Raw genomic sequence first — 13,159 nt, 5'->3', positions numbered from 1 at the left:
ACTCAAGTCTCCAGAGATTATAATGTTATTTTCATGCTCAAAGCATTATGTTTATCATTAACAACATATTTCAGGGGGGAGATGGGCTCATGGGTTGATAGTCTTTTAATGCAGGATTTTTGGAAGGAAGCTAATGAACTATAGAAACTATAGTTATATGTGTAACCCAACTGCTAAACAGACAAGTTCACATTGTATGGCATAAAAATAATCTGTTCTGATCAGAGAGGCTACTACAGAAAGTGGTAACAAGTGATGTTCCACTGAACCTTTGTAAATTCAGCATTTGCAAACATTGAATACCCTCTCAAAGCAAAGTGATAAACCCAGGCAAAACATTTTTTAATTCTTATTGCTTGGCTAACATCTAATAATTCCATATTCTTGTAAAATCACAGTTTATACTTGGCACCATGGCTTCAGCAGATAATTCATTTGCTGAGGTTTGTTTCTTTAATGTTAGCTAGCTAACAGAGCAAACGGGTCATACTATTTTTAGGCTTTTTTTTTTTACACGATATGTGTATCGTTGGAAACATCACTTGTATTAACATCATATTCCAACAAGATAATTTAGATAATTTTATACAGTTCAGTATATAGATGACAGATTTTTAAAAATCCACCCAAATGATAATAAACCAGCAGAATAATTAACTTTCTGTTCAACCTCATTTTTCCATCCCACATGATCAAAAGTGTCCCTGTTGTTTTGTTAAACAGCTCAACCTGGCCTCCATGTTGAAAACCTCTCATGCTATACTGGTGCAGCAGACTGTGAGCTGGTCGACATCTGTGAAAATGAATGGCACTGAAGTGGTTATAGTTTTGGGGGAACTATATATGACTCCTGCACAGACTGGACAACCACATTGGTGGCTGCAAAATGTCCCTTTAAGTATTAGGTTTGCTGATGCAGAGCCTTTTCCAGCTGGAAGGGAGAGGGCTCATATTGATTTCTGGCACTGTGGTGATTCTGCTGAGTTGACACTTTCAAGTGAGCTGGGTCAGTTGTTCCAGCTGTGTCTTGTACCATGCAGTTTGTGAACCATTGAGCAAAGTGTTTTGGCAGCATCCCTCAACACTCTTTTTTTAAACTTTAGTTTAGATTTAATGTGACTGTGGAAGTTGCTGTGGCTGTGGAGCTGCAGATGTCGCTGTCAGTAAAGTCAACCAAAGGAGGTCCTGGGCCTGTGTGAAGATTCATACTTTATATTGGTAATGGGTATCACTATTGTTATACTGTAGTTCACTGGTCTGTAGTGTTAGGCCAGTCCCAGTATTGCTGTTAGTTAGTCTAATGCAAGTAAAACGTTAAAAATGTCACTGACTTACTTCCATCCCCCAGCTCTGCTACATGTCTGTGCTGCCCTGAGATATTGTACAACTGGAAGTTTTTTATATTGTGTATATCGTGTTTTAGTTGTCTATCTGAAGTCTTGTCTATTAGTTTGAGCTAGGCCAAAGTGACAGTCACAGTCTATCTTTGTGAAACGGGCCTCATGAGGTAATAGGGCCTTTTCACAGCAGCCATTTTGACATGTCAAAGCAGGGTAAACACAGGTGTAATTGATAAATTAATTATGGCCCTCTTCCATTTACAGTAGGTGGGCCTGTGGGCCAGTGGGCATGGGACCATAATTAATTGTAGTGCATTATGCCAACCGTCAGCATCTAACTTGTTTAGTAGGCTATAAGGTTGACTTGCTGAAATTACTGTCTACAGACTGTTGATACTGTTTATACAAACAGAGCAATGTTGGTTAAGATAAAGTTCTGACACATAAACAATATGTGTTACTGTCAGACGCATGACAGGATCACGGTCTGAGTCAGGGTTAAAGGACATTGCTCTTCAGATGGCTGTTGAAGGCTGTTTGGTTGGACATATGTTACCGGAGAGGGGGTGGGGTGGGGGGGTAAATGTTGACAGCCAACTGCAATCTTAGATTTATGGGGTTCTATTTTACTTTTTTAAAAATGAAAACCATCACATATATTGGTAATCATGTTAGTTCATGCTTCTGTGGTTAATTTTTTTAAAGAAAGTGTTGGGGTTACATTAAAACACACTTTCACCGAGTGGGATGTCAAATATTTGAACCTTTTATCTCAGAATTAACCTGAATCCAATTTTAACATAATGTATCACATACATTTCAGTAGAAATGCAGCACTGCAACCACCGGCTCCAGGTTTGTACGCACTGTACGTGTCAGGCTGCTCAGGTGTTTATGAACAGCAGAGCAAAAGGTACACAAACACCTTGAAAAACACTGATCTGACACAAAACTAGTGAAGGCATTATCTTTTTTGACAGTGTTCCAGTGTCACACTCTTACACAATGTTATTGAAGTCAGTAGAGAGGTAACTTGCAGGTGCAACATCACTATTGTTTTGAAGAAGATGATGAAACCTATAAAGAGATGTTTGTGTGGTTTGAATGTGCAGCAGTGGAGTGAGGTACTGTGCGATGTCTCCAGGGCACGGTTGGAGAGCAGGTCTCGTATCCCCTGCTTAGTAATTAACAGACTGGCTAATTATTAACGTGGAGCTCCTGAGTTTAATTGTGCAACCTGCAGTTTTCATTTGTTTGGCAAACAAGTTGACTCTGCTGTGAGCAGCTCGCTGGGGCTCGTCAGCTCTTTACGCAAGTTCTGCGTCAGTAATCAGGACTGCAGGGGATTGGACGAGAATCTGTGTCCAAAACAAACTTTCTGCCCCGGCGGATGCCACCTCAGCAAATAACTTATTTGCAGGCTTTCAGACAAAATGAATGCTATTGCCAAACCTTTGGCAACAACAGTTTTAGTGAAATATGGAGAAGTGACAAATACAACTAAGCTATTTTCAGTAGAATTATGTTAAAAAAAGCCAAGAGGAGGGGTATAGTAAGGGTGCAATACAGATTTGACAAAAGAAATTTGGTGTGTGAGGCCATACATATGAGGACTCAGACAACTTGGAGCTGGAATAACACATTTAACCATGAAACCAATCTAAAGGGCAGCAGTTTGTGTGAATGACTACATCTGCTCTTTCTCAAAGAGGAATAATTATTTTCTTCTGATGCAGCTTGGGTCAGTTTATTTTGTCCTGACCTCCACCTGGTCCTCTTTCTCATGCACACACACTCTCACACACAACAGAGCAAGAGAGGGAGAGAGACACATGGACGTAATTTCTGTCTCTGTGAGGTTTTTCAGATAAGGCAAAGACGCACATTTGCCAGCAGAGTCAACAGATCAATGCCTTTTACGTAATGAAACGGTGCTGGGGCCTTACAAATACCCACTGGACATGACAGTTAGTCATCATCGAACAGACTGCAGCAGCGAACAGCATTACTTCTCTGATTTTACAAAGACAAGGCAACAGTGAGTGGACAGCAGATTAGTCTGAACACTCAGCAGCTGATTTTACAAACATCATATCAAATATATTCTTCAAGTGCAGAAGTTAATCTTCAAAATGCAAGCTGTTCGTCAGTGTTCAGCGTGTGCCAGCCGTGCTGCAGGAGGACTTCTGCGAAATCAGACGGACATTTCACCGCTGCGGCCCAACAAGAGTGTGCTCAGGAGAGGAGCAGCCTGTAGTCGATTTCTAAGGTAGGTTATGAATTAAAGGCAATGCCATTTAGTATGCAGTTGGAACACAAGCTAGATTTCTGCAGTGCTGCCTATAAGTGCAACTACCAGAATGTAGCCTGCATTGCTATTAGTGCAGAAAATGTATGATGTCAAATATAATGCAATCACGGTCAAAATGTACCAGGTGTGTGAATAGAAGTACTTTTTTCTACTTGCATTTCAACAAGCTGTGAGGTTAGATGAATAGTTCACTTCAGGTTTGATTTCACCTGAAGATTTGGCTGGCATATTCAAACTTTTACAACTCACAGCACTATAAATCTTTAAGCTGACATACCATTGATCATGGCTGTAATAACCTGCTCATATTCTGTCATTATTTTTCTACAGCAGCTCTGAGAGTGCCGTACTGAGCAGCAGGAAGCCTGTCCAGAAGTTGGGGGAATGGACTGATGCTGGGCTCATGAGCAAATCTTTAAGCATTGGCTGTGGGCTTTCCGCTAGCCATTTTACACAGGTGGGCCAGTCTCCTACCAGAGATAGTATAACATACTGTACATACATATTATATAATATGTATGTACAGTATGTTATACTATCTACTATATATATATATATATATATATATATATATATATATATATATATATATATATATATATACATATAACATAGTATGTGCAATGAACTGCTATTGCACAAATCTTTTGTCCCTTTGGAAAAAGTTTGCTCTTTATAGTTTGTACATGCTGAAATTGAAGGAAGGAGTTAAAAGCTGATTTCTTTCCCTGTTTGTAGCAAGTGGAAAACCTGTCTCATGACTCCCTGATCAGAAGAGCAGCCTCAGTGGTTACAGACAGTTCAAGTACCTTCCTCTCCCAGACCACCTTGGCTCTCGTCAATGCCGTTAAAGACTACTCAAAGGTAGGTTTTCATCTCATGTGAAACGTTTTATCCACATCTTACAAGTTGCCAACCTCAATCTGAGAGGTGAATTCATCGTTGGGAAGAAAATATTCTCACACAGCATTAAACAGTAGCGTGAGAAAGCACATCTCCATGATACAGAGTTCATTAACATCATCAAGTGAAAATGGACTTGATACACACATGATTTGAATCTGTACAGCTCTACATAATTTCATGGTGAGGATAATACCTCTAAGAAATGACAGTGACTCCAGAGAGTGTCTTGATGTTTTTGCATTTGATCGGAGATTTGCACTTGTACCAATCCAGACTTTGGTTTGGACTCATAGGAGTTAAGCACTAAATCTGTTGTCATACTAACACTTGTCTGATCAGGTGTCGTCAGTCACGTATTATTGACATTATGTCAGGTAGACAAAAACACAGTGACATTATTATTTTAAAAATTGCTCTGCACTGTCCCTGACTGTCTGTCCTCCCTCTGCATGCTAACAGGCTGTGCACACACGCATTGCTGTCCAAAGACGGTATTTAGCCTCATTGGGAAAACTGACCCCAGCAGAGGAGGATTCATTCCTGGAGGTGATCAATGGCCACCGTGCAGAGGTTAGTTAAGAAACGTTGTTGGAAACAAACTTAAATGTACTCTAGCATTCAATTTTCAGCTTTAACTCTTTGCAAAGTAAAGTGTAAAAAAATGTATTATATTGAGTTTGTCTAATCTCTTTGTCCTAACAGGTCAGTGACAGACTAGCTGAATGCAAACGCTTTGAGTCCACCTGGATCAATGCTGTCAACTTGTGTAAAATGGCAGCTGAGGCAGCACACACTTCAGGTGAGTTATATGTATGCCTGAGTGAAGCTGTATTTCTTGAGGCTTGATGTAATAATCCAACAATTGAGTGTGTGTTTGCGTCTGTGTGTTTCCAGGAGCCCAGCAGGCGTCCATCACAGTGAGGACAAACGTTCAGGTGGCCCAGTCGCAGGTGGAGGAGGCACGGAAACTGTCAGCGGATGCAGATAAGAAGTTGGCCGAGACTAAAGTAGAAGAGATCCAAAGGATGGCAGAATATGTTGCCTTCCTAGGTGATAGTGAGGAGCATGAGGTGCATGAGGCTTATCTACGAGAGGACTGAGACAAATAGACAAAGATACTGGAAAACAGTAAAAAAATAAATAAGTGCATGCTTTCACCCTCGAAAACTTTGAGCTTTCTACGTTTAATTTCCCTTTGATGTCTCTCTTCCTCTTTGAGCCTGTAAGATATTTACGTGTTTGCATTTACACAAAGAAAATCTGAATTTGAAAAGGTTATAAAATAAATTGCTGACAATTTGAAAATCAACTTTACAATTCCATAAATCATTATTTAAGACTATTTATTTGATTAGTGAATGTCAACTGCTTTTGGAGCTTCTGGAAAATGATTATCGAATCTCCAGTATATATTATATGGCAGTGGGGCTTTCCAACATCATAATGTTTATTGCATGTTTTGTTGTAACAAAGACATGTTTTTTTATAAAACTATTGTTTACATCATTGTTTTTTTTCACTGTACACGTAACAGAAAAAAATTAAATGAATCTATGAATATTAGATTTGATATATGTGTTGATGTGTTCTTGTTTGTTGTCATATCATGTAATCCCAAATCAGTGTGAAAAGGCTTAATGGTAACGACTGATCACTGTCACTTCACAACAAGAAGGGTTTGAAGCCATATCTTTGGGCAGAGCTCGCCAGGACCACGGGTGTAGGCTCGGTCACCAGGCTTTGCTCTCCCTAATCAGCGTGAGATAGCTTTTTGCTGAAGATGCCGCTCCATGGTTCTTGTATCGTTCTTAGTCTTGCCCCTCACAAGAAATTGCCATGGGGGAACCTACCAGGATCCATTGCCCCCCAAAAACATAGCTCCTAGGTTCACAGTGGCACTTAAACCCCTCCACCACGATAGGATAGCAATTCTCAGAAGGGTTCATATTTTTGGGAGAATAAGATGGTGACAAACATGGTTAAGGAATAAAACTGATTTATAGCACACCAAACATGACTCTGCCATATATAATCAGAATCAGAATCAGAATCAGAAATCCTTTATTGGGGAAATTGTACACTACTGGTGCTCCTATTCAAGATTAGAAAGCAGCATACATTTAGAAATAAAAGTATGTACAAAATATAAAAATAAGAAATAGAAAATAAAAATATACACATTTACAATATTTAAGTGAAAAATAAAAGTACAAAATATATACAACAGCTATGTATATGTATGTCTATATATATACATATATATATATATGTATATATAGAAGATTTCCAGTCTGTTTATTCTGAGTGTCCGACACTCAGAGGGAGGAGTTGAACAGTTTGATGGCCACAGGCAGGAATGATTTCCTCTGGTGCTCTGTTGTGCATTTGGGAGCAATGAGTCTCCCACTGAAGCTGCTCTTGTGTCCGACCAGTACATCATGGAGAGGATGTGAGACATTGTCCAAGATGCCCTGCAGCTTGGACAGCATCCTCCTCTCTGACACCACCGTCAGAGAGTCCAGCTCCACCCCCACAATGTCACTGGCCTTGCGGATCAGTTTATTGAGTCTGTTGGAGTCCACTACCATCAGCCTGCTGCCCCAGCATGCAACAGCATAGAGGATAGCACTGGCCACCACAGACTCATAGAACATCCTCAGCATAGTCCGGCAGATGTTGAAGGACCTCAGCCGCCTCAGAAAATAGAGACGGCTCTGGCCCTTCTTGTAGAGGGCATTAGTGTTCTTTACCCAGTCCAGATTATTGTCAATGTGAACTCCCAGGTACTTGTAATCCTCTACAATGTCCACACTGACCCCCTGGATGGAAACAGGGGTAAATGGCACCTTGGTCCTCCTCAGATCCACAGTCAATTCCTTTGTCTTTGTCACATTGAGCTGCAGGTGGTTCTGCTCGCACCATGTGACAAAGTTGTATGAAAAGCTAATGAATAGGTAACAAATACAAGGCTTAGGACTATTTATTGTCAGTGTCATACATTGTTAATGGGTATAAATGCAAATGGTCTCACAATTAGTAAGTAAGTAAATTATTTTTAAAACATGCCCCTAAATCTGAAAGGGAATCTGAGCTATGCTCAATAAAAAAAGTTCTTTCAATAAATAAGTTACATGCTATGTGCAGTGCTTCTGTTGAAAAACAATTGCTTTACTTTGTCAAACAATATTTTTTTTTACACAAGCAAAAGAAGGCATAGTTTTCCAGTGCATGAAAAAAGGTTTCATCCCTGAGGCCATAGATGAGAGGACTCAGACATTTTGGAGCAAGATTAAACATTATGTAGTTAATGTACCTGATTTGAATGAACAACATGAAATGAGTGTGACGTATAGCAGTCTCTATGAATGGGCACCACAGCTGGATGAGACAGAGCAGCAGCTGGAAAGCATGAAGAATCACTGTCCTGAGGCCTTTACTCGTTGACTTTTTATTCTCTCCTGAAGCAGCTCTGGCCACTCTAATTATTTTAACATAGGAGAACACAATGATGATATACATAGCCAAGAAGTACAGCTGATATACAGCTGACCTAATATGATCCTGCCATCTGTACAAAATGAACATCTCCACAGAGCAGGCCTTGTGTTCGTTGTACAAACTAAGGGATGCTGATGCAAAGAAGGTGGAGAGAATAACAATACAGGGCACAGAGCTGCAGCCGTGAATAAAGAAGATGCAATACAGAGCGTTGCGTGTGGAGCACAGCTCTGCATGGCGCAGAGGCATGCAAATAGCCATGTAGCGCTCCAGGGTCATTGCTGTGAGAGTAACTGGTGTGACTGTTATATACAGAAGTACAACAACACAGATAATGATACATAACCAAACGTGCATTGTAAAGTGAAAATAACTCAAGATGAGCAAAATATCAGACAAGATTAATACCAAGCTATCAGACAGTAGTGTAACAGCAAACAAGATGTAGCGTGCAGTTCTGTAGAAGCACTCCTTTATAAAAATGGTTGTGATGAGCAAAATGTTGATGCAAATAAAAATCATCACCAGGATCTGCACAACAATGACCTGGCCGTTGATCGGCCGCCATGAAAACTCACCACCAACCGCTGAGCTGTTGTCAGCCATCACTTTTCAAAGCAAATACACAAGTTGTTGAGGGACTGTTAAATGTTAAATGTGTCTGTCAAAACAAAAGCTCTTTGCAGTGTTCGGAGAGACGGCTGTGCATGAAGACTTTATAGGAGCGACTAGAATACAAGCAGAGTGAAACTGGTGCTCACCACAGTGTCGTCATTGCCACTTTCTGCACATCTCCCTCAGTGACCCTCTGTAGTTGAATCCGGGTTGTAGGCGGATGTAAACAAGCCACCATTACTGCAGTAGAAATACAGCTCTCGTATTACAATATTACACCTGGAATGTGCGTTTACATGTATGTGATTGAACTTCACAGCGTCTCGCCAGATGGCGTGGCGTTGCGGCAAAAGTTGAGCCAAAAAAATTCAACATTTTTGTCGGACAACCTTGTGTTGGCACCCATACTGTGGTGCAGGATGGGTGCCCTAACCCATTCAAATTAATGAGAGGGCAGCATTTTTTTACACAATGCCCGTGTTGCTCTGAACGGGGCCTTAATGCGTTCACTTTGTTGCTATGGCGGGCAGTAATGGTGGTGTCACATTACAGCGCAACACATAAATCAACTGGCGGATTAATGTAGAAGTGGAGTGCTCCTCAGTTACCTCAGTAGCTGAGCTCCTCCAAATTTCTTTCCAATAGACTATTATTATAAGTTATAAGTTAAGTTTAAGTTATCCATCACAAGGAGCAATAACAAGCAAGCGTTTAACAGATTCATGACAAAAGGTCTAGTGTCATATTGTTATTGTTCACTGCACCACAGTTGCGTGGAGCTGTTTTTTTTTTTAATGTAAGGTAATACAAGGCAGAATGATATGATGATCTCCGCGCCACGGGTGCTCCATGCAGTCAGTGACTGAATGTCCCGTGCAGGGTAGATAATAACAGAGAGAAGAAACCGGATCGCCCCTCTAAACTGAGGCACTTGGTCTTCCTCAATGCCAATCTGCCCTGAAAAAAGTAATAAAAAGTTAGTTAGATAGTTGATGGCGGTTAGTTCATAGTGACACCTAAAACTGTTGGATGCTGCTGTTTTGCAATTTGCACATTGCAATATATTTATTTATAATTATTTTAGGCTCAGCAAAGTTTTGAAGTCAGCTGTTGCTGGGTTTTTTTTCTTTTGTTAATACTAAAATAAAGCCCTGGTGTTTTGTTAGGGGTGTGTGTTTAAATAAAAATTGAAAATGTCAATAGCTGTCCTTTATTTTTTATTTCTATGCTTAAGTTTTTATAGGTGTTTCTATCTGCTTAGTGTAGCAGAGTGGTTCTACAAGCAAGTCAGTGCATTCATTGGGTGGTTTCAGAGATACAAGGGTCTGTAAATGCAATGAAAACAATTGGCTACAGCAATTTATTGATATTAGTAATTTTTACTTTTGAATACTTAAGTACAAAGGATGTATTGAATAATTTAAGTGATATATGTGTACACATACAAATCATAAGTCAAAACAGCGCTAAATTTGGCTGGATTATAAAAGGTAGTGGTAAAAGGTGGTAAAATGAAGAACCGTTTGGGACCCGAAAGAGCCGGCTCTTCTTGGTGTGCTGAGCCAAATGATCCGGCTCACTAAAAAGAACCAGACCAGAACCATCACTGTTATGTCCAGGTCCTGAACCATTTCTTGGCAAGGCATAGTGACTTCCTGGAGTCTCCGCTGGTTGCCTGGCAACTGTTCAGATAGGAACTAAGTTGTTAGCCAATTTTCATTACCAGGTTTCTCTAATGTCAAAGATAGAAGTTTGTACATATACAAAGGTTTGTATATATCAACACAGATTTAATTTTGTTGCGAGGGGCAATGTATTTAGTTTTCATATGCAGAGTCCTACATCTGAACTCTCAGCACTGCAAACTAATTAACCATGACTAGGCTGTCAACATGTAATTTGTCTGTCTGCTGGACCACAAGGTAAACAACTCCAAAAATTCTGTTGTGCTTTACTGTAAACTTTGAATTCAAACAGGTCAGGAACAGTTTGAATATTGAGCTTTTCCCCACGTTAAAGGCAAAAAGTCAACATCCTTACCAGTTATTTATCCTTGCACAGAACATAGAAAAAGAGCAGCATTGTTTTTGTATTGCAGTGAAAGGATACCGATGAATGGACCGTTCCAAGTATGTTGGCTTGCGACACTGAAGTGTATAGCACTGTAAAAAATGAGGAGCTGTGCCATCGCATTTTTTCCTGAAGACTTTTTTCACAAAGAAACTGTGGCACAAGACAGAATAAACAGACAAAATAACAGACTTGTGGTACTATCTCATCAGACATGGTATGACTTTTGGGGGGTATCTCTGATTGATAGGAATCTGCTTAACCTAGACCCTAAGCTCTCTTGAAACCTTTTCAATATTTCCACACCCAATGAATCTGAAAAAAAAACATATGCATCATATGACCCTCAATGCTGCTCAAAGGCCCTCAAGAGAGACGCATAGTGGTTAAAATTCAGTTACTTGTTTGTGAAGTGATAAGCAGCTATATTACATACAAAAGTCAGAAACTTAAAACAACACACACATTTGTTTTCTAGACACTCCTACTGCACTTGGAAGTAAAAAATGTTTTTCTTTGGGGTTTTGGAAGATGCAGTTTATCGACTACTCAGGTTTATTTGTAGTTTAAATGTTCATGAGATTTTCTTGATCACTTATTGTCCTTGAACCTTGCAGCAGATGTTCATTGTAGCAATTCAACATTCATAATCAAAATTGGTAAACTGGGTGATACATGCTAAGAAAAAGGCCAACATAATGATCCACACTGATTAACAAGTGTATGGCAAAGGTTGATGAAGAGTAATATCTTTTACATGTTTTAATTAAGTAAGAATATCAATTAAGATTAGTGTGTACTTAAAATAATGAGCAACAGATCATGACACTTATTTTTTAAATTGGCATTAAAAATAAATTAATTCATGTAAATTGTTGCATATTGTCACATATGGTACCTCTTAAATGATTTGTTTGTTTTCTAAAATTATAATTGTGTTTTCAAAACTGTCGTCTTTTGTGAAATGTGGTTCAAAACAACCTGAGGGTCACTGTACAAAGCTCTCTTTAGACCTTTTCAATATTTTCACACAGTTAAAGCCTGCAGAATTTGAAAATGATATATGCACTTGACCCGTTTGACACCAATTTGTTAAACCGGCACAGTTTTTACACAGTGAAATCCAAAGGGGGCATTGTATTTTAATGCAAGAAAAAACTTCTCATCCCTGAGACCATAAATGAGAGGACTGAGACATCTTGGAGCAAGATTAAATGTTATGTAATTAAAGTACCTGACATTAATGTATAACATCAAATTGATCTGAAGGACAGCATTTTCTATGAATGGGCACCACAGCTGGATGAGACAGAGGAGCAGCTGGCAAGCGTGAAGAATCACTGTTCGGAGCCCTTTCCATGTTGACTTTTTATTCTCTCCTGAAGCAGCTTTGGCCACTTTTACGATTTCAATGTAGGAGAAAATGATGGTGACAGACATGATTAAGAAGTAGCTCTGATATACAGCTAATTTAACATGATCCTGCCATCTGAAAGAGACAAACATACCCATGGAGCATATCTTGTATTGGGTATAAAAGCTATTCGGGGCCAATGCAAAGAAGATGGAGAGAACAACAATGCAGGGTACAGAGCTGAGGCCATGAATGATGAGGATACAGCGCAGAGCGCTGCGTGTGGTGCACAGCTCTGGATGCCTCAGGGGCATGCAGATGGCCACGTAGCGCTCCAGTGTCATTGCTGTCAAAGTAAGTGGTGTGACAAAAGTGTACACAACCAAAACAATATAGATAATGACACATAAGCCAGTTTGCATATTGAAACGCAAAAAGCTGAAGATGAGCAGGATATCAGACATGAATAATATCAAGCTGTCAGACAATAGTGTAACAGCAAATAACATGTAGCGCATGGTTGTGTAGAAGAAGTCCTTTGAAAAAAAGGTCACAATGAGCAACAAGTTGATGCAGAGGAAAATTACCACCAGAAGCTGCACTATGATGACCTCGTCGCTGATCGGACGCTGGAGGGACCCACCACCAACCATTGAGTTGTTATCTGCCATACTGTATATTTATATATATAATGTTTTAAGCAACACCAAAAGTCAAATGATACACATTCTAATATAAAAATAAGATGATGGTCTTATTACATTAACTTCTTTTAAGTCATAAGATGTTGGTGAAAGTTCAGCCAATTATCAAACCCTCTCTGCAGTAATGTGGCATTGTGGCACACAGATAGATGTGCTCTGTGCAGTCTTCTGAGAGAGGACTGTGTATGAAGACTTTACAAGAGTGACTGGAACCTCCCAGAATAACAGCAAATGAAACTTTGGTCACCACTGTGTCGTCACTGCCTCTTAACTGCTAGTATCACTCATTGGCTATCCAAAGATATTAGATACATTGATTGCTGAACAGTAACTGAGTGAACTCAATAGTTCTTCCAAATTT

At 39.7% G+C, this 13,159-nt stretch overlaps 3 protein-coding genes across 4 annotated transcripts; 1 reads left to right on the top strand and 2 right to left on the bottom strand.

The window, feature by feature from the left end:
• The first annotated feature begins 3,472 nt into the window (after window positions 1-3,472).
• Window positions 3,473-5,657, top strand: LOC139285616 (diablo IAP-binding mitochondrial protein-like). 2 transcript variants are annotated; one of them, XM_070906210.1, is made up of 6 exons: window positions 3,473-3,609; window positions 3,985-4,108; window positions 4,390-4,515; window positions 5,017-5,127; window positions 5,260-5,356; window positions 5,452-5,657. In XM_070906210.1, the coding sequence occupies exons 1-6, from the start codon at window positions 3,473-3,475 to the stop codon at window positions 5,655-5,657; spliced, it is 801 nt and encodes a 266-aa protein (XP_070762311.1). The 2 variants fall into 2 exon arrangements, with proteins under 2 accessions (XP_070762311.1, XP_070762310.1); XM_070906209.1 differs by having other exon boundaries at window positions 3,982-4,108.
• A 2,068-nt stretch (window positions 5,658-7,725) lies between these two features.
• LOC139285561 (odorant receptor 131-2-like) lies at window positions 7,726-8,661 on the bottom strand. Its single transcript, XM_070906144.1, has one exon. It carries the CDS (start codon window positions 8,659-8,661, stop codon window positions 7,726-7,728), a length of 936 nt encoding a protein of 311 aa, XP_070762245.1.
• A 3,171-nt stretch (window positions 8,662-11,832) lies between these two features.
• On the bottom strand, window positions 11,833-12,765 carry LOC139285422 (odorant receptor 131-2-like). The gene has a single exon (XM_070905986.1). It carries the CDS (start codon window positions 12,763-12,765, stop codon window positions 11,833-11,835), a length of 933 nt encoding a protein of 310 aa, XP_070762087.1.
• Between the last annotated feature and the right edge of the window lie 394 nt (window positions 12,766-13,159).

The sequence above is a fragment of the Enoplosus armatus genome, chromosome 5 (assembly GCF_043641665.1).
Source record: "Enoplosus armatus isolate fEnoArm2 chromosome 5, fEnoArm2.hap1, whole genome shotgun sequence".
In the NCBI taxonomy this organism is placed as follows: Eukaryota; Metazoa; Chordata; class Actinopteri; order Centrarchiformes; family Enoplosidae; genus Enoplosus; species Enoplosus armatus.
Note: the sequence above shows the minus strand (reverse complement) of the source record. Positions and strands in the feature narration are given on the sequence as shown.